This window comes from Siphateles boraxobius, unplaced genomic scaffold (assembly GCF_051911475.1).
Source record: "Siphateles boraxobius isolate OS27281-9 unplaced genomic scaffold, OSU_SipBor_1 19, whole genome shotgun sequence".
Lineage (NCBI taxonomy): Eukaryota > Metazoa > Chordata > Actinopteri > Cypriniformes > Leuciscidae > Siphateles > Siphateles boraxobius.
In genome coordinates this window covers 10,773,028-10,797,437 of record NW_027508799.1, presented here as the reverse complement: position 1 = coordinate 10,797,437, position 24,410 = coordinate 10,773,028, and the positions used below count along the sequence as shown (strand labels likewise).

Sequence of the window (24,410 nt, the reverse complement as noted above, 5' to 3'; positions counted from 1 at the left end):
TTTAAATCAAGCTTTACATTGTGGTGAGGTAAACTCGATTGTCATTTCCAAGGAGATGAACTCCATAGCCTAGGTGTCCATTCTCATTTTATCTTGAATAAATGATTGTGCCCTTTTGAAATTAGTTTGGCACAGATCCGTGTTGTTTTTATATTATGCACAAGAGGGTCTGATGTAGCTAAGCCTACTACATAACATCAGTGAAAACATAAAAAGAGCCAAGTAGCCTAGGCTGAATAGTACATGCTAGTATTTGAATTTGTTTTTAATTGGCTAGTATTGTTTTTACATTCTATTATTTCATATTTTTAGTTTGATAAATGTAGTTTCATCTGAGAACCCTAATCTAATGAAACTTTGATTTTATTCACAGAGACACTATGAGGAAAAGGAAAGGGCACACAGACATCAGGCACTTTTTTGGTGCTAAAAGAGTAAGCAGGAAATATTAGCAATAAGATCTACAAACAATTACATTAAAAGTGTTGGTGCGGTTAGGTTTTATACACTGAATATGTGTTAAGGAAAGGGGTGCCCAGCAGATAGGAGAGGCACAGGATGAAAGCCGTGAGCAGGCCGCAGGGAGACGACAGGATGAGGGCAGAGTGCAGGACATACAGCAGGCAGTTGATAGATGGCTGGAGGACGACATTGCACAAGACATTCAGCAGGCAGTAGGAGGGCGGCAGGAGGACGACAGTGTGCAGGACATTCAGCAGGCAGAAAGGAGAGGGCAGGAAGATGAGAGTGTGCAGGACGCTGAGCAGGCAGCATGTGGCCAAGAGGTGAGTTAGAAATTAGGCTGTACTTAAAGGGATTGTCTGGACTGAATCAACTCATAGCCCTGTTGTCCGGGCAGGTATAGGAAAGAGAGAATTTGGTGCATGTAAACCGAATTTGCAAACTTCTAGCTAATGCTAACTAATGGGGGCATAGAAGAACAAAACTAAAACAAAGCTTCCTTGCCCTCATGAGTTAGAGTTGGCTGTTATTTCACTATTTGGCCCATGTTGTACCAAATTCTGTTGTTCTCATACCTCCCAACAGCACTCTGCAACATCAAACAACAGGGCTGTGGGTTGAATCACTCCAGATAATTCCTTTAAAGGGACACTCCACCCATTTGCATTAAGCTTTCCATTGTTAGAAACCCAGTCATACTATTGAATGGTCGTGCAACACTCTCTCATTTTCCCCTGAGATGAGAGAAATCCGCTATTTACCTTTTTCACTTCCTCCTACAATGACGCAAAAATCGTGTAAAAAAAGTGTAAGAGGGGGGGATTTCTGTAAAGACTACACACTAGTTCCCACCCTTTCAAGCCCGCCCATAGGGGGTACGTTGGACCTAATGCGCTAACAGAGCTATCACAGAACAGTGAACAGAAACGAGGAGCGGGAAAACTGGAACACAGGACTAAACCAAATACACAATGAATGGGGAAAACAGGACATGACATGTAACAACTGTGTCATCAAGAATGAAATTAGTCTTACAAGCAAATATTTCTGTCTGAAGGCCACTGGAGATGGAGGGACAGAGAGGACAGAGACACCACACTGCTGGACCAGAGAGCAATGGCAGGGCTGGATAGAACGTAACCCCTGGTTATACATAAAAGATGGATGCCTTGGTTGCAAGCCATGCAGAGACGCAAAGACTTTGCTTTTGTCTGGTAAATGTCCGGGGATGAATTTTGCTAGTGAATGGGTTAATGGGGCAGTGGGGAGTACCTGCAAAAGGACATTAGCAAAAAAAATATACAAACACAGAGATAGTGCTTCGCACCAGAGGTCTACTGAGATAGCACAACAGAAACAAAAGGAGGTCCTGCCAAAAGCCATTTTGGAAATCAATGCAGCTTTAGTGCAAGAAACAACCAGCTCTTTCAGAACTGCATATGCAGTAGCGAAAGAAAGGTTAGCTTTCAAAAAATGCCACCTCTCATGATTCTGCAAGAACTTAACGGTGCTGTCATAGGGAATGTGCATAGGTCAGATCATTCTTGTGCTGAAATTGTGAACCACATTGCCACAGAAATAAAAAAAGTGGTAGTGAAGAACATTAAAGAAAAAAACTCACGCATTTCATTGACAGTCGATGAGAGCACAGTATTTGGGCTGGCCTATATGATAGTATTTATCAGGTGTGATGTTACAGGTGATGGGGATGTTGAGAACATCTTCTTAGATCTTGTTGAATTAAAGGAGGGTACAGATGCAAGTTCCATTTATGATGCATTGAGACAAAGCCTAAAGACAGCTGGATTAGATGATGACTTCTTACAAAAAAACCTCATAAGCATTGCAACTGATGGGGCCTCAGTTTTGACAGGGTGCAAGTCTGGTGTCATTACTAGATTTAAATCTGAATTTCCAAAGCTAAAATCCATCCACTGTATGGCTCACAGGTTGGAATTGGCTGTCCATGACTCCATAAAATCCCTGACTGCCTGCAATCATTTTGAAATATTCATCTCTAAATTGTACAGTTTATTTAATCAATCCCACAAACTGGCCCGATTGCTAAAAGAAGTAGCAGATGAGCTCAATGTTCAAATTCTGAGGATAGGGGAGATCTTTACAATCAGATGGGTTGCCAGCAGCTTTAACACTGTGAGAGCTGTTTGGAAAAATTACCCTGCTCTGGCTAGACATTTTCAAATTGAAAGTGAAAATACTGGCAACTCTGATAAAGTGAGGAAGAAGTTCCTGGGACTATTGAAATACCTTAGCAATGCCAGCTTTGTGCATGATTTAGCCTGTATGAAAGATGTCTTGCGTGAATTGCAGAGCCTGTCACTTAAACTACAAAAACGGGAGACAACCATTGTCCAGAGTTACCACCACATCAAACAGACAACAGAAATTCTAAATGCCATGAAATCGCAAGGTGGAAAGTCTGCCGCAAAGGCACAACAAGGCTTGTCAGCTGGTGTTTTTAAGGGGGTGAACATTGTGGGTGACAGAGCAGGAAAGATCAATAGGCAACAATTTTATCAAGCGGTAGTGGACAATCTGACGGCCCGAATGCCAGCTGATGACCTCATTTGCATCCTCCAGCCACTTGAGAAGTCCAGCTGGCCAGAAAAACGTGAGGACCTAGTACTGTTTGGAGAGACTGAGGTCCGTACATTGGCAAAGCTCCTTGGTGAGCCAGGGAGAGAAGCAGTGGAGGAGTTCAGAAATTATAAATTACAAGGAACACTGGAGGGAGGGACCCTGAAAAAACTTATCATTGCAAGTAACACATATTTGGCCACCTCTGCTGAATGTGAGAGAGGATTTTCGGCAGTAAATGATACAGATAGAAAAACGCGCAACAAGCTCCGTGCAAAGAGTCTGTCTTCTCTGCTTTTTGTGGACCTTAATGGCCCTCCTTTGGAGATCTTTAACCCTGCTCCATATGTGATGTCCTGGGTAAAGGCAGGGCATCGCCTTTCTAAATCATGGGTGCCAGGGAGGAAGGGAAAAGAGGCAAAACCCAGACCTCTGTGGTCAGTATTTTAAAACAAGCCTGCTTTGCTGCATATTAGGCTTGCTACGGTAGTCGGTGTTACCGGTGTTACACGGTGTCCAGTCGCAACACCGGTTGCATCACTTGCCCACCGCGGCACCAAAAAAAAAAAAAAGTTTAAAGCGTTAAAAATATTTAACGCCAGACACATTTGTTTATCGTACATTTTATTTAACTTGCAGCGCTCTGGGTTTGTTTGTTGTCCTGTTTGCTTGTCTGTCTTTGTTTTCGATGTTTGTATTATTTGAAAAAAATAAATAATATTTACCGCAATTACGCATTATCCGTTTTTTTCTGTCACCCGTTGACTAGCGTTGTGTATGATCACGCTCTTATTACTGATTATCAGTTTGTCGCATGTTTAGACATTGTATGTGTGTTGCACAACACATATTGCACTTGGCGATCACGGTGGGGATTGATATGGTAGTGGACCATGATGGTCATAGAAGAAGTGAAGGAGCAGTACCCCCCAATTATGGTGCGGTAATTCGCACTCTGAATAAACTGAGCAATAGCCCTCAACCTCCTTATCGGAATAAAATCCCAGCAGGACTTCCTTTCTGCCATCACCACAGACCCAGGTAGGCAGTCCTTGTATATTGCAGTGCAAGCACAGAGTCATCGAGTACGGCACCCAGAACTCTTGCTTATCGTCTGGAAAAAGCACTCCAGTTCACAACACCTAATTTAGATAAAATACAGAACAAACAATATTGAATCGTTTCAAAGAAAGGCATTAACATAGTATAGAGTCATACAAGGAATTTATTTTTTTTAAATATTTTAAACATATTACAGGAAGATGTTAGACAAAATTATTGAGTGTTATTGGCTTCGTCAGTAAAGAACCTAAGAGACTTACTTTGTTTATGAACAACAAACTAGTTAAAAAAAAAGTTTGTCAAGACAAACTTTAGGTTGGCTTGAGAAATATAGCCTGAAATTTTGAAATAGTTTTACAAGCTTGAAGTAGTTTTCAAGCTGAAGGTTTTGAAGGTAATACAGTCTATCAGACACAGATAGACATGACAGATAGGCAGATAGAGATAGATGGATAGACAGACAGATAGATAGGAAGGACAGACAGATAGATGGATAGATTGCACAGACAGCACAGTGACAACACAGTAAAACTCCCTTGGTTTGTAGACCCAGGTCTCACAGAATGGACAGTGATATTTATCACAACATGAGCTGCATTGATTTATTTTAAACTTTCACCTTTTTTAAGGACACCCACATCTATCTAGAAAACAACATCAACAATCAAATTAAGGTTTGCTTTATTCTATATCTGACATTTAAAGGGTTTCTGCCAGTCACATGAAGGTCAATTTAAGATTTACTTTAACACCTTTTTAAGAGTAAAGAAAATTTCTTGAATAAATTGTAGGGAACCCAATACATTAATATGCTCTCTAAATGATAAAAAAAAAAAAAACTAAGGAGAATCACAATTAGTTTTATTTTAGCAAGATACAATGTTCAACTCCATTACTTTTTAATTTATTTTACCACAAATTTATTTAACATAACTTACAGTACATACACTACATTCAGGAATTTAACTTTTATAGTATGATCTGATACTGAGGAACAACATTTCTTTTGCAATGCATGCACAAATCAACTACATGACTTCATTAATGTAAGTCTTTCTTCTCTATTTGAAGACATCTTCCAAGCCTTAATCTGTTTAAAGGCAAATTAAGACTTTTACATATTTTAAGACTCGCTGAAACCCTGCCATTTTTAAAATATCATAAAACATGTCATTACTTTTTTTTAATCTAAAACATTGATGCTCTATGGCATCTCTTGCAATTAAAAGCCGTTAAAACAAAATCACAATTGTTAAAACAGCATTAATAATGCTTATTGACTTACTGCCATCGAATCTATCGCAGGAGGTGATTGAAACGAACTGCGCGTGCACACATGCGTATTAAATGACGATAGTCATACTTTGCGCATGCGTGGTAACACATACATGTTCACGTACATACACTGTAAAATCCAATAGCTTTCCTGACTCACATATACTAGTTAACTTTACTCAGTTATATAAAATACATACTTCTTACTAGGTTTTGTTGAGTTACAGTCAATTGCATGGTGAAAAGCTATTTACTTATTGTTTTGAATGAATATAACTTTGTTGAAGTTATCTTAACTTGCTTAGAGCGACTATTTGAAACTCAACCTACACTGTAAATTCCAATAGCGGTCATAACTTGCATAAATGAGTTAGCTGTAGTCGGGTATGAATAATTACAAAGTAACGGTTAATTGCATGGTGAAATAAGCTATTTACTTATTGTTTTGAGGGAATATAACTTTGTTGAAGTTATCTTAACTTGCTTAGAGCAACTATTTGGAACTCAAGAACAAGCAGGGCTGGGTGTGTGAGCATGTTCAGTAGAATCCACCAACGGTCAGTCTCGTGCTCAAGACCACAGTGGTGCCCGTCAGACTGTGATGACGCATTTGCTGGAAAGTTAACGATTTCATCGCTTGTCGAATAATAAGGTAAGCTTTCAAGCAAGTTAGGTTAATATTTGTGTGTGAATTTGTGTTTCTGTCTGCTGCCTCCACATTAGCTAACATTTGTAACAAACTAACAGGCAGAGCACTTGTTCGGGCATGTTTTAGGCGGCTTTCCCCCACGTTTGAAAATCTATTTTAACTGAAAGTGGAAATACTTACATTTTTTATGTAGCTACAGCTAATTTTAGTTTTCCCCGAGTTGACACAGTGGGTGTATTTTGGTCGAATGTTGGGTATTAACAACACAGACATTCCCGAGTAACAAATTAATGTTGGGCTATCGATTAAATTTGCTGCATCAGTCCTACTAGAAAAACGCGGAGATTATTGGTGATTGTTGCGGGCAAAAATCCTTGATTATGCGGTATGTTTTCTTAAAAAATGCAATGGAACATGCGGGCTATTTATGCAATTTTATGCAATGAAATTGCGGGAACTAGCAAAAATTGGGGGAAGTTGCAAAAACTTCGGTTTAATGAAAAAGAGAAAAAAAAGTGATTCCCCAACACCCTGTTCTCGCTACCACCTTAATGTAAAGAGTCATTTCTTATTACTTCCTATGATAAACAAGCATACTACATCACAGAAAGTGCTGGAATAGTTCAGTTCTCACCCTATTTTATTTCAGACCCTAATAAACACATCAAACTAAAACATTGAGTCAAGTTCTGTAGCTTTACAAAAGGAATATATGCAACAACTTCTGTAAAAATGAATAAATATAAAATAAAAAAATAAATTGTGTGCTTCCAGTTTTACCATAGACGGTAGAAGAAAGTGTTTTACAGCTTTTCGATGATGTTCAAGTCGCGTAATTACGTCACTTCATAACGTTCCCATGGCAACAGGGGAAAGGGCTGCTCTTGTGTGAAACAAATGCAACATTTTTCAACTTTCTGCTAAGATATATGTGACTTTTTTGCAACGAAAATGCGGGGACTATGAAATCAAGCAAGCTCTGCATATTTTGCGCGGAAATCGGCGATTTATGCGTTGTATTTGAAAAAATGCGGACTTTGGCTGATTATGCATTGTATCACGCGATCGCATAATCGCGTTTTTCTGGAGGGACTGGGGCTTTTTGTAAGCTAGGCTACACACAGTTTGCAGCCACATTGGTCGGACCATTAAGAGAACATAAGTTACTTTACTACTAGTTTCTGTTTAATCTATCGCAAACTTGTGTAAAATAGATGAAAGAAACGTTCTGGTGTATGTATGAAACGTCTGAATTATTCTTTCTTCTTTCCTCTACAAATTATCATCTCACAGGTTCAGATTTATCTTGTGACTCTTGCAAAAGTCTTCAAGATCAAATAATGAAAATAAAATGCTGCTAATGCACTGATTTGTACTTTAAACAATTTTTAGTATAAAGCTAGTCACAACCAACACTTTCTTTCAAACAAGTACTATTATTTCTTTAAGTAAATGTGGCTGCTAATATTGCTGTAATTATACTTAAGTGAGGATCTTAAGTGAGGATTCTGTAATGCTTGTAAAGCATGCACATGTGTCTTTAATCTACAAATCACATCACTGTAAGTGGAGCTTTCTTTTAACTAAGACATTCTTTGTCCTTTACAGAAGTGCTTGAGGCAACTGCCTTGAGGGCTCTTCACAGCTGCTTTGTCAGTGCGGGCTGGAGTACACTGGAGGTAAGTAGTAGACAACATTTTGGAGAATATTATATAATATATATATTAGGGCTGGGCACCTTAACGCATCATTAATTAACGCCGACAATCATTTCATCGCACTTTAATGCAGTTTTTTTATTATTATTATTTTGAAAGTCCGTTGCTCACTGGCGCTGAATACACATATGGCGCTTTTCCACTGCATGGTACTGCATGCTTCGCTTTTCCACTGTGTGGTACGACTCGGCTCAGCACAACACGGCTCGGTTTGCTTTAGCTCGGTTTGCTTTTCCACTGCAGTTAGTACCGCTTCAAAGTGGGTGGGATTAGACTGATTGTTATAGTTTATCCGCTCCTCGCCAACCAAACGTGAGGGAAGTCTGCACTTCGTCCATTGACCACGATTCAGCCATTTCTTTTTTGGAAGTTTTTTTTCATTTTTCTTCAAGCAAGTCAAGCAAGTAGTTTTAAAACAGGTGCAACAGCGGTGGCTGTTACTGGCTATTTAAATCTAGCGGGTTCGATGCCTCGCAAATACAATGACGCTGGTAGTGAAGATTCTGTCTGACCAATCAGTGATCTGCAGTGTTTTCACGTCACATTTTAGTATCGGTACGGTACGCTTGGAACCTCAACAGAGGTGGTACCATTAAAAGCGAGCCAAAGCGAGCCGTACCATACCATGCAGTGGAAAAACATCAATATAGTCAAACCATGGGTCACAGGAGGGGCGGGATGTTGATCAGCCTGCAAATCTTCCTTCCTTGTCAATGACACAGCCTATCAAACAAACGAAACCAACATCTGCACCCTGTGTGTTCAATGCTGCTTTAACATCACCTGGTCCATGCTTGTAAAATATCTACCGCGACTTGTAACGTCATCTCAGGTTTTTAACCGAGTGAAGTCAGTGCAAGTGAACACATGCACATAATACGACCGAAGACTTACAAGTTACACCTAAAAATTCCACTTACAATAATTTCTTGCAGATGCAGTGGACCTGTGAGCAGTGTATTTTTTCTACAGACAAAAGAGGACAGTTGTTAAAACACTATCGCCTAAAACATGGAGGCTTTACTCGGCAACAACCAATACCATGTCTTCATAACGATTGCTTATGCACTTTTAAGTCTTTTAATGCACTCAAAGTGCATTTATCTGTTTGGCACTGTCAATCAGATATTGGACAAGTAAACCCACAGCTGTATTTCACTGCCAATTATGTGAACACATAGAGCCCTGCACTGAAGCAGATTTTTTCACACACTTGCGCAGCCATTTAAAACTTAAGCAGAGAGTTCTGTGTTCATACGAAGGCTGTGATTTTTACAGCAATGTATATTCAACATTTAATGCACACAAAAGTAGGGTACACAGAGGGAGTGCTACAACACATTCTAAAACTGGAATAGTATCAAACATTGAACATCCAGATCAGTTGACTGAAGTGGGGAAAGATGTTTCCTCACAGGATGACATGGAGTGTGAGTTTGAAGAGTCTGTATGTGACATAAAGGACTTGGAAAGTCAGCTTGAACGTAACCTTACTGCTCTGTTTTTGAAAATGCAAACAATCCTGCATACATCAGAAAGTGCTACACAAGAAATTATTCAGCAGATTAATCAGATCCACTTACTTTCACAGCCATTACTTCAAAGTAAAGTCCAGGAGATTATCAGTCAGCATTGTGGTGATGTGGATAATTCCATAGTTAGTGACGTTGTAAATGCAGTTTCACAAACTAATGTCCTGCTGAAATTCACTTCTACAGGAGGATCCTTATCAACAGCTAGCAGGAGAGAATCTTATATACAGCAAGAATTTCCTCTCGTTATGCCAGTTGAGTTTCGTCTTGACTGAGATAGTTCTGTTGTATATGTCCCCACACTGAAAATGTTGCAGGCTTTGTTAAGCAATACGGATATTTTGGATAGGGTGCTGCATGTAGAATGTGGCGCTTCACCGGAAGGATACCACTCATTCAGAGATGGCTCTCGTTTTAAAGAAAAAGTTCTTTTGAATGTGGAAGAATTTAGGATCGCTCTTGGGCTATATATAGATGAGTTTGAGGTTGCTAATCCTCTGGGAACATCCAAGAAAAAACACAAACTAAGTGCAGTATATTGGGTACTTGCTAATCTTGACTCCAAATATCGGTCAGCTCTTCACTCTATACAACTTGCACTTTTATGTAAGGTCAAGACTGTGAAAGAACATGGCTATGCAGATGTTCTTCGTCCTCTCATTCAGGATCTTGTCACACTTGAGGAACACGGTTTGTACGAAAAGCGAGGACCATGACCGACATGTGCAAGAGGTTAAACATGACCATACTATGGCCAGGCATCATGGCGTAAAAAGAGGGTGTCCACTGAATGAAAACTTGAAACACTTTCATGTGGTGGATGGTTTTCCACCTGACATTCTGCATGACTTTTTAGAGGGTATAATACCAGCAGGTATGTCACTGTGTCTTCATGATTTGATGAGCAAGAAGTATGTTTCTTTGGACTCATTGAATAAGGCTATTAGACAGTTTCCTTACACATTCTCAGATAAAGCTAACCAACCACAGATCATTCCAAAGACCTTCATCTCTAAGAGAACCATTGGGGGCAACGGTCATGAAAACTGGGCTCTCCTAAGGCTGCTTCCATTGATGATAGGCCATAATATCCCCGAAGGAGACGCAGCATGGGAGATACTGATGCTTCTAAAAGATATACTAGAAATAATAATGTCATCGCACTTTACTGAAGAGTTAATCCACTTTCTGGTTTGCAAAATCTCAGAACACAGAGAGTTACAAAACATCATTTTATTAAACATTACCCTCAAATGATAAAAAACCTTTGGCCCACTAGTTGATGTGTGGACAATGCGTTTTGAAGGGAAGCACAAATTTTTCAATCAGGTTGTGCATGACACTCGTAATTTCAAGAATGTAGCACACACCTTGGCCGTAAGACACCAGAAGAGGATGGCCTTCCATTTGGATTCTGTGTCATTCTTTAAGCCTTCTGTGGAAATTGATAAAGTGAGGTCAGTTATGATTACATCTTTCCCTGAAAATGTTCAGTGCTCACTACATCAGCGAAACGGCAATCAAAGTACAGTGCTGGTTGCAATCAGAATGATCATAAATGAAGAGGACATACGGAAAGTGTCACTGGATGGAAAACCAGAAACGGTTGAAGAGCTGAAGATAAAAATTAAAGATAAATGCAAGCTGCAGGGTGACTTTATGTATGAAGATCCTGACTTTGGTTATTCCCTCTGCAACCTAAATGACATAGAAGACTTGCCAGCTACAAAAGCAAGTGTGAAGGTCATTCCATTTGTGACACTGACACTGGTACCTGCTTCCACCACCACCATTTCTGATGCCTCAAATGTCTCAGATGATAGAGAGATTCTGTCAACATACAGCTCATCGTCATCAACAAGACAAGAGCAATGGCCAGAGTTTTTCGACATTCCAAACTTCTCAGTTGATGTGGAATTCAGACTGAGACAGGCTAATATTCTGTTTTTACAAGACCAAACTTACCTGAATGTACCAAGAGACATGAAGCATGGTATTTTGGAGAAACTTGCTGAAGCAATCTACAAATTTGATGCCTATCCAAATGAAGAAAGATGCCATTCTGTAGCATTGGCGCTCATAAGCAAACATCCCTGCCTGAGGCTAGCCAGGCTAGCCAGATGGGTGTTCTGGCTGGAAGAATAGCTTGACATACAAAATGGGGAACTATCGCACTAAACTGAGAAAAGCTGGGTGTGAAGAGATTGCTATAAATCAAAGGGGAAAAGGCGCCCCGGAAATGGCATCAAAAGGCCTCAAAAGACCAAAAATGTTTAAGGGCAATTACGTACCAGACCTCCCTGAGGGGCAGAATGAAGATAGACTAGAGGCTGAAAGAAAGCTCCTGGTTGAAGAAATGAAAAAACGGAACCCCAGTGGAACTGTCATTGCATCTAAGATGGACCAGACCTTCCCACTGCGGAGATTGGAGATTGTGGAGGCTGAACTTCCAGTGAAAACCCTGAAGGAGCGCTGGCCAGCCCATTTTACAGAAAGACAAGTACGTACTGATATTGATATGTTTTTTTTTTCATGACAAAGTGTGTATTTAGGTTTTAGGACTGGTAACCAAAGGTTTTCCACAATTTCCACCCTGGCTCAAGCCAGTCTACTCACTCAAATTTCTTTTCTGTGTCTTGTAGGTGTTTGCTGAGTTCAACCGGATAGCTACGACTAACTTGAACAGTGACTTTTTTGGTGCTGTTGACCGCTACACATCACGCTTTCTCGCAATTTTCAAGTCCAAGAAAGGAAGTGTTGGAGAGAAACTGGCTGAAATTGTGCAACAAATTGATTCAAGGGTCAGTCTACTACCGACTTATTAAGTTTTTGCTGTGGATTAGATTAAATAACTACACCAATTGACATCTGTTCTCTGCACTGTTAAGCATACATGGTGACACATTTTTCATATACACTTTTAAAAATGTGTTTTTGTATTGTAACTTTTGAATGTTGCATAATCTTGAACTTTATTTGTTCAATCCACTTCTAGAAACAAGATGTGACAGCAGTGCGTACCCTTGTTCTCCAAGGCATCTCTGTTCTGCTTGGTGATGACCCCAGGTAATTCACGTGCGTGAAGTTGGCCCCCCACCCAACGCAAAACGTCGTCAAACTATACTCAAACGTTTGTGCTGGTTTGTGCTGTAAAAAGTTTCGTTTGTGCTGTTTCGGGTTTTTTAGATATTAAAATAATATTTTTAGGTCATTCTGAGGTCACTCAGCCCCCCCACATGCTCCAAAAAATAGGCTCGTTCGTTTGTGCTTCGTTTGTGCTGTTGAAATTTTCGTTTTTGCTGCGTTGGATTTTAAAATATTGGAAAATTGAATTATAGACAATGACGTCACCAGCCCCCCCACATGCTCCAAATTCACCCAAAATAGACGCAATCGTTTGTGCTCCGTTTGTGCTGTAAAAAGTTTCGTTTGAGCTGCTTTGGTTTTTTAGATATTAAAATAATATTAGGTGGTCATTCTGAGGTCACTCAGCCCCCCACATGCTCCAAATTCACCCAAAATAGTCTCGTTCGTTTGTGCTTCGTTTGTGCTGTAAAAAGTTTCGTTTGAGCTGCTTTGGTTTTTTAGATACTAAAATAATATTAGGTGGTCATTCTGAGGTCACTCAGCCCCCCACATGCTCCAAATTCACCCAAAATAGTCTCGTTCGTTTGTGCTGGTTTGTGCCGGTAACATTTTCGTTTGTGCTGTGTCGGGTTTTAAAATATCAGAAATTGAATTATAGACGATGACGTCACCAGCCCCCCACATGCTCCAAATTGCCCCAAAATAGTCTCGTTCGTTTGTGCTGGTTTGTGCTGTAAAAGGTTTTGTTTGAGCTGCTTCAGTTTTTTAGATATTAAAATAATATTAGGTGGTCATTTTGAGGTCACTCAGCCCCCCACATGCTCCAAATTCACCCAAAATAGTCTCGTTCGTTTGTGCTTTGTTTGTGCTGGTTTGTGCCGGTAAAATTTTCGTTTGTGCTGTGTCGGGTTTTAAAATATTAGACGTTCAATTATTGTTGATGACGTCAACAGCCCCCCACATGCTCCAAATTCACCCAAAATAGTCTCGTTCGTTTGTGCTCCGTTTGTGCACAACTAACTGAATGGGCGAGACACTGAATGACAGAGAATTATAGACAGTGCACCAGCCCACTTTTTTTTAACAGTAGGCTAGTTAAAGTAACAAGGTAAGACCTAAAGAATCGGCAAACCAAATCACAATATTCACTTAGGTTATGTTATCCTGTGCGTTTTCAACTTTTAACGAACACTGCGGATACAGGATGTGGATGCAACACAAACTTCAAGGTTAGTGTTTTTACTTACTGTATGTTGTGTTTTGTTTATAACATATATGAAAATTGTCACAAATACAAAAACCATAATTTGTTTGCTGTGTTTATGTGTGTAAAGGCCTATTGGCTATGGCGTCAAAAGTTTGGATTCTTCTTTTTTTATGTCTCTTAAGCTCACTTTTTTGATGAAACATACAGTATATATTATTACAATTTAAAGTAGCTATTTTCGGTTTTAATATAATTACAATGTCATTTAGACTGATGTAAAAGCTGAATTTTATGTATCATTAGACCTACTCCAGTTTTCGATATCACATGATTCTTTAGAAATCATAGTAAAATGTTGATTGTATGCTCAATTATTATTGGTGCTCAGTTAAGAAAGGTTCTTAATTTTGATCAATGTTGATCAACTTTTTATTAATTTATTACTTCCTTGCTATATAAAAGTATTATATTTTATATCACTTAACCAAAATCTTTGAATTGTTGTATATATTGGTTTTCAGAAGAAGAAAAGAACAACAATAAGCAGCACAACTGTTTTCAACATTGATAATGTTTCTTGAGCATCACATTCATAACATCCGTAGCTATATTAGATTGTTTTCTGAAGGATCATGTGACACTGAACTAATGATGCTAAAATTCAGCTTTGATTACAGGAATAAATTACACTTTACTATATATTCACATATAAAACTGCAGTATTACATTGGAATAATATTTCACAATATTACTGTATTTTTGATAAAATAAATATAGCCTTAGTGAGCATAAGGGAACATTAAACTTTGAGAAACATTAAAAAATAAACCTTTTACATTTTTTAACTAGGCTACTGTCTGTGTATTTATGTGTCTGTGTGTATATCATTTAATTACTACTATTATTATTATTATTATGTATGAGGAAACTCATGACTCAATTAAGTCAAAATGATTTAACTTTTGAAATTTAATTATGTACTATCGAACATCCATTAACAAAAAAACAAAAAAAAATTTAAAAACTTAAACTTAAAAACACTTAATACTGACAAGTTTAAATCTGTCTTCAAACCAAAGATACCACACAAAATAATAGACTTGAGTGCAAACTTCCATAAAATAGCACACTACTTCCTTCACCTAACAGGAGTAGGAAAACAAGGGTATGTGGCATAAAAAGTTCAACCAAAATAATTTAACTTGTGAAATTAAATATAAATAGTGCAATCAGTCTTTTGTGTATAATACAGCATGTGGGCATATTTTGTTTTTATCTGACGCTGCTGTCACTCCACTTCTCTGGTCATCATACATCTCCCAGACACATGGAGACCTCCTGCAGTAGGCCACATAATGCCCAAGAGCATCCTGGGTTAAGCCTCCTCTAAAAGCAATGACTGCCCGTAAAGTAAATCTCTTTCCCTGGAGCATCAGATTGGAGGGAAATTCACTCAAAGGAAATTCTGTGGAGTTGCTTCCCAGGTCAGTGTCAATCGACATAAGTTCTCCCAGACTGTAACTGTGAGAAACTTTCCCTGCACAGAGCACTTTTTCAGAGGTATCTGGCTTGATTGCAGAGGGACACTGTGACAGACTTTGGATCGGCCTGAGGCAGGGGTACTCCGGAAGGTCAAGGCCTTCTTCCACTGCGGTCTGAAGATGAGCCATGCCAGAAGCCTGCAGTACAGCAACAGAAGTACAAACAAATGCAATTTCCCTTGTGACTTGTTTGCTGAGACCACAATACTGTGAAGAGCACTGTTTTGTTAATGAAACACAAGTGCGTTTTGTCATTGACTTTTCAATAATACTGGAGATGTGGCATTGTGCATCGATTTTGAGAGCACCAGACTTCAGTCGGACAGCTTTGAATATTTCGCTCAGCAGTTCTGCCCTCTGTATGTAGGCCTATGCATTCAGACCCTTTGTGGTGATGGATTTCACTAGCTGGAGGAGGTTGTTGGAATCCTCATTGCAAACAATATTTTCAAAAGTGACACTATCAAAGTAAGCACAACATAAGCATTGACAATAAGCATCAAATGCACATGTGTTAAGCACAGAGATTCTTGATTTCCTGAGTTTAACAGGCTGTTGATTGTTTTCATTTTTCAACAGGTCCACTTTTAGTCTTTTCCCTCTCACAGATGGATCTGCATGGAGCCATTCAGGACAAGGAGAGAGGTATGAACTCCTCTTCCTCTTTTTGGGTGGAACCGCTAAGCCTCTCCAGTTTTCAACAGCTTCTTCATCTGTTGGATGGATGTTTGTGACGGTGTCAGACTTCCCAGAGCAGGAAGCATCCATCTCTGGCCTTCCATCTATCCTGCAGGTTGCGGTGAGTAGTGGATTGACTCATGTGTCGATCACTGTCGCAACAGCCTCATCCTCTTCACCTTTTTCCACACACTTTTGTTTTACAGAAAAAATACGGATGTTGCCTTCAATGAAGTTGATGAATGTCAATGAATGAATGTCGAGCAATGAATCGATCCACTCGAATAGGCAAGTGTTCATGCTTGAAAAGGCCGCGTTTGATGTTTTTAAACTTGGCTTCGACATTGGCTGAACTTGTGGTGATGTTGGAACTCTGGAAGTGAGGGATCATTACCCCTGTCCAGAGAGGTAAGTAATTTGCAAGCCAGATTATATTTGGAATAATCTCAGGGAGGAAGTGCATATTGTCATGATCACCATTAGATGTGGCAAGTGACCTGCTCTCCTGACATATGTGTGTTACCCACTGCCGCAGGTCTGTCTGTGTTTGGGGGGCTCCAGAGCTGTCACTACCCTCTGTTTCGCTGAGAGCCACAATAGTAATGCATCTTAGTAGCTCTCTTGCATCGTCCATGGATTGTGACATGAGAAGCTGAGCTATTGACCTATCAAAGAAATCTTTAATGTTATGTGTTTTTTTTTTCAAGCAGTCCCACCGGCAGATCATCTTGATGCAGTGTGCAACATCAACCCGCACGAAACAAGGTGGGACTTTTGCTGACTGTCTAACGAGTAAGACACCACAACACTCATTGATGTAGGTCTTAAGATCAGGATGAGAAGTAAAAGCCTTGACCAAAGCTCCGCGCAAAGCCAGAGAAAAGTCACTCACAACCTCTTTTGGAGTAGGTGCACCTGCACGTATCCATTCTGTCAGCCAATGTGTTATGGCATTAACATCATGTCTCTCTGACAGCATTTGCACCACTGGGAGACTTGAGCTCTCACCCCCTGCCACAACACCCTGATATAGCAATATATGGCCAGACTTGCCATTTGGTCTCTGTAGTTTCCTCACCACTGAGCCAGTTGCATCAAAACTCACAGTGGGGTTAGTAGATGTCTTTGATAATGTCTTGTACATATACATTTGTGTTTGACTCCAATAGTGACAGAAAAACTTGTCTAGTCCAATGTCTTTTATGCTACCACTGTGAGGTGCACTGTATTTTAGCATCTGCAATGACAGAATAGGATCCTTGTCGCCTAATTCTAAATCATTTCTCTCTTGCTTTGCTTTGCGCAGGGTGGCCAAATTAGGCAGATGACTTGGATCAGGATCTCCAAAATCCATCAGCTTTGTTGCCTCTGATGCCCTCCATACATGGGGTTCCTTTCTACCCTCACACAGTTCTTTGGATATCTGCACACGCAAGTTACCAGACATCGCACGCTTGGAACAGCCAGTGTGCAGGGAGTCATCAGTGTTTTTAAGTGAACACCTGAACTTCATTTTGCTGTTTATTTCAGGCTTTTTGTCACATTTTATGTGAATGTGGCCACGACACTCCTTACAGTTGCCTCTGATTACAATATATTTGTCTGTGACTGATGGATAGACCTTGGCTCTTTTAGAAGCAAATGTGCAGGGGCATTTCACTTCTTGCCAAATGTGATGATTTATCACATGCGTCCAGATACCAGGCTTCAAAATTGTGTATTCCCTTTTTTCATTTTAGAGAACTTGTTTTTGTATGTTACTGTTACAGGCTGAAGGAATACAACTTTGTCAAATGTGTAATTTAGTTTCATATATAAACTGAGAAAGTTCTGTAACTTGAATTTAGCATTCAGCTGTGGAGCACGAAACTCCTGTCTTATTCTGTGTCTCTATATACAGCTGTCAGACGGGTTTTCTTTCTATTGTAAGTTAAATGAAACATGTTAATGAAACTCTTGGAGACTCTCGCGAGCTTTTGTCTTAGCAAGAGAGAGTCCTGTCACTCCTGTTCTGGAGTCGCAGGGTTTGAATAAGTTTTTCCCTCTCTCTTTTAATACAGGTTCCTAAACTGGTATACGAGTTTCCACCATCACAATGTAATCCCTCCCTCTTATAATGTATATATATATATTACAATGTTTGACTCAAGAAGTCAGACTTGATTGAGATGACTACAGCAACGAAATAAATAACTTATACCTCAACAATCTCCTGGTCTGCAACTCTATCTTTTCTACACTTGAGAAGAAAAAGTTCACAACAAGGCATAAATTCAATCCATTTCTGAAATGGAACTTCAAAATCAAAAGTGCAGCAATCTTTTGGACTGGAGGAAAGGGACCCTAGCTCAAAATCAGTGTCATCACTACTGCCACTTGTTTCATGATCACTTTCATGAGTAAACCCTAAAGCAGTCCAGATATTGTGTCTGTTTAATTTAACAAAAGTGTATAGTGCCTTTGCAGTGATCTTGTTGTCTAGCTGTTTACTAAGCTCTGTCCAGATGCTCTGATTAGGAGTAGCTATGTTGCCATTTTGCACTATGGCCTCTTTTGATGAGCACAGGACTGTGAAAATGGAATCCCTGTCGACTGCTGGTTTCTTGGGCATCTGGCATAAGCACAACATATTTACCCTCAATTATCCTGACTCCAAAAAATATCATGTACAGCATAAATTTGTTTTAATATATTACTGTATTGGTCTGAATATAAGAATAATAGGATAATATAATATAGTAAGGATAATGTAGATGGATAATATATCTTATATTAGGAGCAATATGGTAATGTTGACACCTAGATTGTCAGTATTGAACCGAAAACTCATTGCCAACACTAATATCACTAATTTAGCTATGAAATGTTAAATACAGTTGCACATGTGACCCATGGTCGTTTTTTAATACTAAAAGGCAAATTTCTGCAACTGTAATCAGCATTTCATAGCTAAATTAGTAACATAAGTGTTATTAATGGGGTTTCTGTTCAATAACAAGTAACAAGCTCTCTTGAATGTTGTACAATTATTCTTGAAGCTACTAATATTGTAACTGACAGTTTTAAAACAATGTATACTTACACTGGCCAGAAATTTGGATTAGTAACGACTTTTGTAGTTTGATTTATATCAACCTTTTCTCCACCAACTCTACAGCATATTATACAAGAGCATTCTTGAACAGAAGTGTCACTTGCCCCTAGTGGTGGCAGTGAAGTGTAGCAGATGAGACTCGTAAAAATAAAATACAATCAGAAGAGACTGAAGGGAAGATAATTGTTTATTGAACAAATTATGTAATGACAGAACGTCTTCGTCAATTCTACTTTAAAAGTGTGCTCACCTCGAGGATAGTTTCGCTGTTCTCTTGGCCTCTTGGGGGCTTAGTGACCTCAGAATGACCACCTAATATTATTTTAATATCTAAAAAACTGAAGCAGCTCAAACGAAACCTTTTACAGCACAAACCAGCACAAACGGAGCACAAATGAACGAGACTATTTTGGGTGAATTTGGAGCATGTGGGGGGCTGGTGACATCATCAACAATAATTGAATGTCTAATATTTTAAAACCCAACACAGCACAACGAAAATTTTACCGGCACAAACCAGCATAAACGAAGCACAAACGAACGAGACTATTTTGGGTGAATTTGGAGCATGTGGGGGGCTGAGTGACCTCAAAATGACCACCTAATATTATTTTAATATCTAAAAAACTGAAGCAGCTCAAACAAAACCTTTTATAGCACAAACCAGCACAAACGGAGCACAAACGAATGAGACTATTTTGGGTGAATTTGGAGCATGTGGGGGGCTGTTGACGTCATCATCTATAATTCAATTTCTGATATTTTAAAACCCGACACAGCACAAACGAAAATTTTACCGGCACAAACCAGCACAAACGAAGCACAAACGAACGAGACTATTTTGGGTGAATTTGGAGCATGTGGGGGGCTGAGTGACCTCAAAATGACCACCTAATATTATTTTAATATCTAAAAAACTGAAGCAGCTGAAACGAAACTTTTTACAGCACAAACGGAGCACAAACGATTGCGTCTATTTTGGGTGAATTTGGAGCATGTGGGGGGGCTGGTGACGTCATCGTCTATAATTCAATTTTCCGATATTTTAAAACCCAACGCAGCACAAACGAAAATTGTAACCGCACAAACGAAAATTGTACCGGCACAAACCAGCACAAACGAAGCACAAACGAACGAGCCTATTTTGGGTGAATTTGGAGCATGTGGGGGGGCTGAGTGACCTAAGAATGACCTAAAAATATTCTTTTAATATCTAAAAAAACGGAACAGCACAAACAAAACTTTTTACAGCACAAACCAGCACAAACGGAGCACAAACGATTGAGTATAGTTTGACGACGTTTTGCGTTGGGTGGGGGGCCAACTTCACGCAGGTAGTAAATTCTACAACACCTCCTTTGTAAGTTCTCACATCTTAAACGAGCACATACTGTATATCACTGTGAGTTCAGAACAAAGATGGGCTGCATGCTGTGACAGTTCAGTGTATGCCAGCAGGGTGATGCAACCAACCTAGCTCCTGTGAAATGATAGAAATACAGCTTTTGCATATTTAAGATTCAGTAGAGATAAAAAAACAACAACAACACAACACCCCACTTGTCATGCTGCAATTGTGGGTTTTGCACAAGAGGTAGACCATTTCTCTCCCTCACATACACTAGCTGTAACAGCAATAACATCTGAATAAATTGTATATTAGGACAGACATCAGAGCTTAATTTTATTAATGTTATTAAGCTGGGTGTAAAGTGAAAACTTAAATAAAAATAGGCTGGAGGGAAGTTTTGGCAGGACAGATGACTTGATGACAATTGATAATGTCTATAAACATTTACCTGTTGTAATGTTATTTTTCTTTGGTTGTATCAAAGTCTTAAAAATCTCCTGTTGAGTTAAAATGGTACATTTCAAGAGTGACATTTGGCATTCAATCTCATTTGTTTATGAAAGTGGCTCCAATTGCTTTTAATTGTTAAAGGAACACGCCGACTTTTTGGGACTTTAGCTTATTCACCATATCTCCCAGAGTTAGATAAGTCCATACATACCTTTTTCATCTCCGTGCGTCCCGTAACTCTGTCTGACGCACCTTCAGCTAGCATACTGCTCCCAATAAGTGACAAAATAACGCCAAGATTTTCCTATTTATATGTTGTGATTTGTATAGTCACAGTGTACAAATAACAAGGACATATGAGACACGGATATCTTTTAACCGTAAACATACTGGGGAAATATATTCTCAGAAGGCGAAGCACTGCTACTTGGGGCGGAGTGATTTGCTCACAGCGCCTGAGACGCCCTGTGGTGAGGAGCAGAGAGTTCGCTCGGAGTGTTGCGCTAATCACTCCACCCAAGTAGTGCTTCGCCTTCTGAGAATATAGTTCCCAATATGTATACGATTAAAAGATGCCTGTGTCTCATATGACCTTGTTATTTGTACACACTGTGACTATACAAATCACAACATATAAATAGGAAAATGTTGGCGTTATTTTGTCACTTATTGGGAGCAGTATGCTAGCTGAAGCCATTTACTTCCAGTCTTTGTGCTAAGCTAGGCTAGCGGTGGGTGCGTCAGACAGAGATACGGGACGCACGGAGATGAAAAGGGTATGTGTGGACTTATCTAACTCTGGGAGGTAAGGTGAATAAGCTAAAGTCCCAAAAGTCGACGTGTTCCTTTAACTAAATTAAGGCACTCCTTTCATATTGTTTTATATCAGCTACTGGGTTCATCGGCAAGTTACATTTAGAGGCTGCAGGTCATTCATACATGTGTGAGATCTGTTGCCATTGTTATGACTCTGTCATTTTTGAACACTAACTTGTCAGCAGTTGATTCTTTACCAAGTTTGGTCTTTAAACTTTATTGTTATTACAAAAGTAAAGCAGTTGTTCAGGATTGTTTATTACAAAAGTAAAGCAGTTGTTCAGGATTGTAATAAAAGGTCAGAGTTGAAATTGTTTTTCCACAAATTACAATTTTATGTACTGTATATTACTGGAAGATTATTGAAGAACAATTTTGGTACCAATGTGTATGTGCAGATAGACAAACATTCAGTCCAACAGAGTCTGTTGTTCACACCCCTTGGTGTTGCTTTCATTCTGCCATAAAATATAAAAATAAAAACATTCTTCAAAAGTACAGTGTAATAAGTGTTGCTGGTTCTGTGAGAAGACATATTCTGGGGTTGGCGCTAATACCTTGACATTGATCATTTTAGTCTGATTTTTGTCTTCAAGTGGTACTGATCACTTATAGTAATGAATAACATTTCAATCTCTTCAAAACCAATTGGTATCTATATCAGCTGTGTAAAGTACAGATTCAACTGTTTTCCCAGTAAACATCTCTGTACCGGATACACTCATAAAATCAAGTATATTTGTCAAAAATTCATACTCCTATAAATAATACGGTTAAAAAAAGTTTCAATTACTTATCAGCCAAGTCAAGAAGTCAAAATCGTGAAATCCTGCGCCAAAATTTGATTGATTTGAAATAGCAAGGTTTATCTGTACTAATAAGATGATAAAATACAATCAGAATAAAATTACAAATGTCAAGGTAATGCATACTTTATACCAGATTCAAAAGGTTTTAAGACTTTGATTTTAACATTGGAAACTAAATACCAATGGTTAAGGTTCAAAGAATAAACCTGTTTCAACTATAATGTGGTTGTGTGTTAAATATTTCTATTTTATTATACTTTATATATAATATCTCTGGTACATTTATGTGACAAGTGTATAGTGAGTTCGCAGAACAGAGTTAACATATAGGTGAGCATTTGGTGTTTGAGATTGTTATTCTGAAGAATAACAATCTCAATGGCAAATGATTACTGTAAATGGAAAAAGGTAAAATAAATGTTTGAAGTACTTAATTTTCAGAAGTAACAGTTACTTGGTCTTTTAAGTAAATCAAAATCACTCTTCAAGTAACTAAAAACAAGAAATTCTAAGTTGCAGGAATTGTCACATTAGTTAGCCCAACTTAAATAAATGTGTTTAGTGTACACACAAAGCAAAGTTCACATGGCACTACTTAGTTGTTTGAAATAGTAATTCTGAGTAGTCTATACTAAGTCTATACTCGTCTATACTAAGTCTATACTCCATCAGGCCAAGGCACTGAAAGACCTGCATGAGGGTGGTCATGATCCACAAGTTCATCAAGAACTTTGTGCCGCAGTGGACCTCGCGCTTTGTGCGACGTAGCATGCAGTGTCAGGGGTGTGGACGGACCCTCAACTGCATTGGCACATCAACTGCCTCGAGTTGCTAGCAGTACATCTCGCCTTGACCTGCTTGAAAAGACGGCTACAGGGCAGGGACGTGCTGGTCCCTACGGACAACACTGCGACCGTTGCGAACATCAACCGACAAGGTGGTCTACGCTCCCGTCCCATGTCGCAACTCGCCCGCCATCCCCTCCTCTGGAGTCAGAAGCATCTGAGGTCGCTTCGAGCCATGTATGTCCCTGGCGAACTCAACAGTGTGGCCGACGAGCTATCACGAGCTATGCTTCCGGGAGAATGGCGACTCCACCCCCAGGCAGTTCAGCTGATCTGGAGAGAGTTCGGGGAGGCTCAGGTAGACCTGTTTGCCTCCTCAGAGACCTCCCACTGCCATCTGTTTTACTCCCTGACCAAGGGAACACTCGGCACGGATGCACTGGCACACAGCTGGCCCCGGGGCCTCCGCAGATATGCATTTCCCTACTTGCGCAGACACTGTGCAAAGTCAGGGAGGACGAGGAGCAGGTCCTTCTGGTGGCACCTTACTGGCCCACCCGGACGTGGTTCCCAGAACTCATGCTCCTTGTGACAGGCCATTCCTCTGAGGAAGGATCTTCTGACTCAGAGACGGGGCACCCTATGGCACCCGCGTCCAGACCTCTGGAAACTCCATGTCTGGTCCCTGGACGGGACGCGGAGGTTCTAGGTGACTTACTCTCAGAGGTACTTAACACCATCACTTCAGCACGGGCGCCGTCCACGAGACGTGTTTACGACCTGAAGTGGAACCTGTTCATCGATTGGTATTCTTCTCGCCGAGAAGACCCCCAAAGATGTTCGATAGGGTCCGCACTTTCCTTCTTGCAGCAAGGGTTGGAGCGAAGGCTGTCTCCCTCCACCCTGGTGAAAGTTGCTGCAGCTATTTCAGCATATCATGACCACATAGATGGCAGAACAGTTGGGAAGCACGACCTGGTCGTCAGGTTTCTTAGGGAAGCGAGACGATTAAATCCTCCTCGACCCCCCGCTATACCCTCTTGAGACCTTTCCCTGGTGCTTCGAGCACTTCAGGATGCTCCCTTTGAGCCTTTGCAATCAGTAGACTTAAAGCTTCTCTCCATGAAGACTTTGCTACTGATTGCATTGGCCTCTATCAAGAGGGTAGGAGACCTGCACGCATTTTCGGTTGACGAATCGTGCCTAGAGTACGGGCCAGGTGACAGCCATGTGGTATTAAGACCCCGACCTGGCTATGTGCCCAAGGTTCCTACCACTCTCTTCAGGGACCAGGTA

The 24,410-nt window shown here is 39.9% G+C and overlaps 1 protein-coding gene and 1 pseudogene across 1 annotated transcript; both read left to right on the top strand.

Annotated features, from left to right (window-relative positions):
- Positions 1-380: 380 nt before the first annotated feature.
- On the top strand, positions 381-11,441 carry LOC143741418 (E3 SUMO-protein ligase KIAA1586-like; annotated as a pseudogene).
- Positions 11,442-11,454: 13 nt separating this feature from the next.
- On the top strand, positions 11,455-12,366 carry LOC143741417 (uncharacterized). Its single transcript, XM_077233774.1, has 3 exons — positions 11,455-11,796; positions 11,939-12,097; positions 12,292-12,366. The coding sequence occupies exons 1-3, from the start codon at positions 11,455-11,457 to the stop codon at positions 12,364-12,366; spliced, it is 576 nt and encodes a 191-aa protein (XP_077089889.1).
- Positions 12,367-24,410: the final 12,044 nt, after the last annotated feature.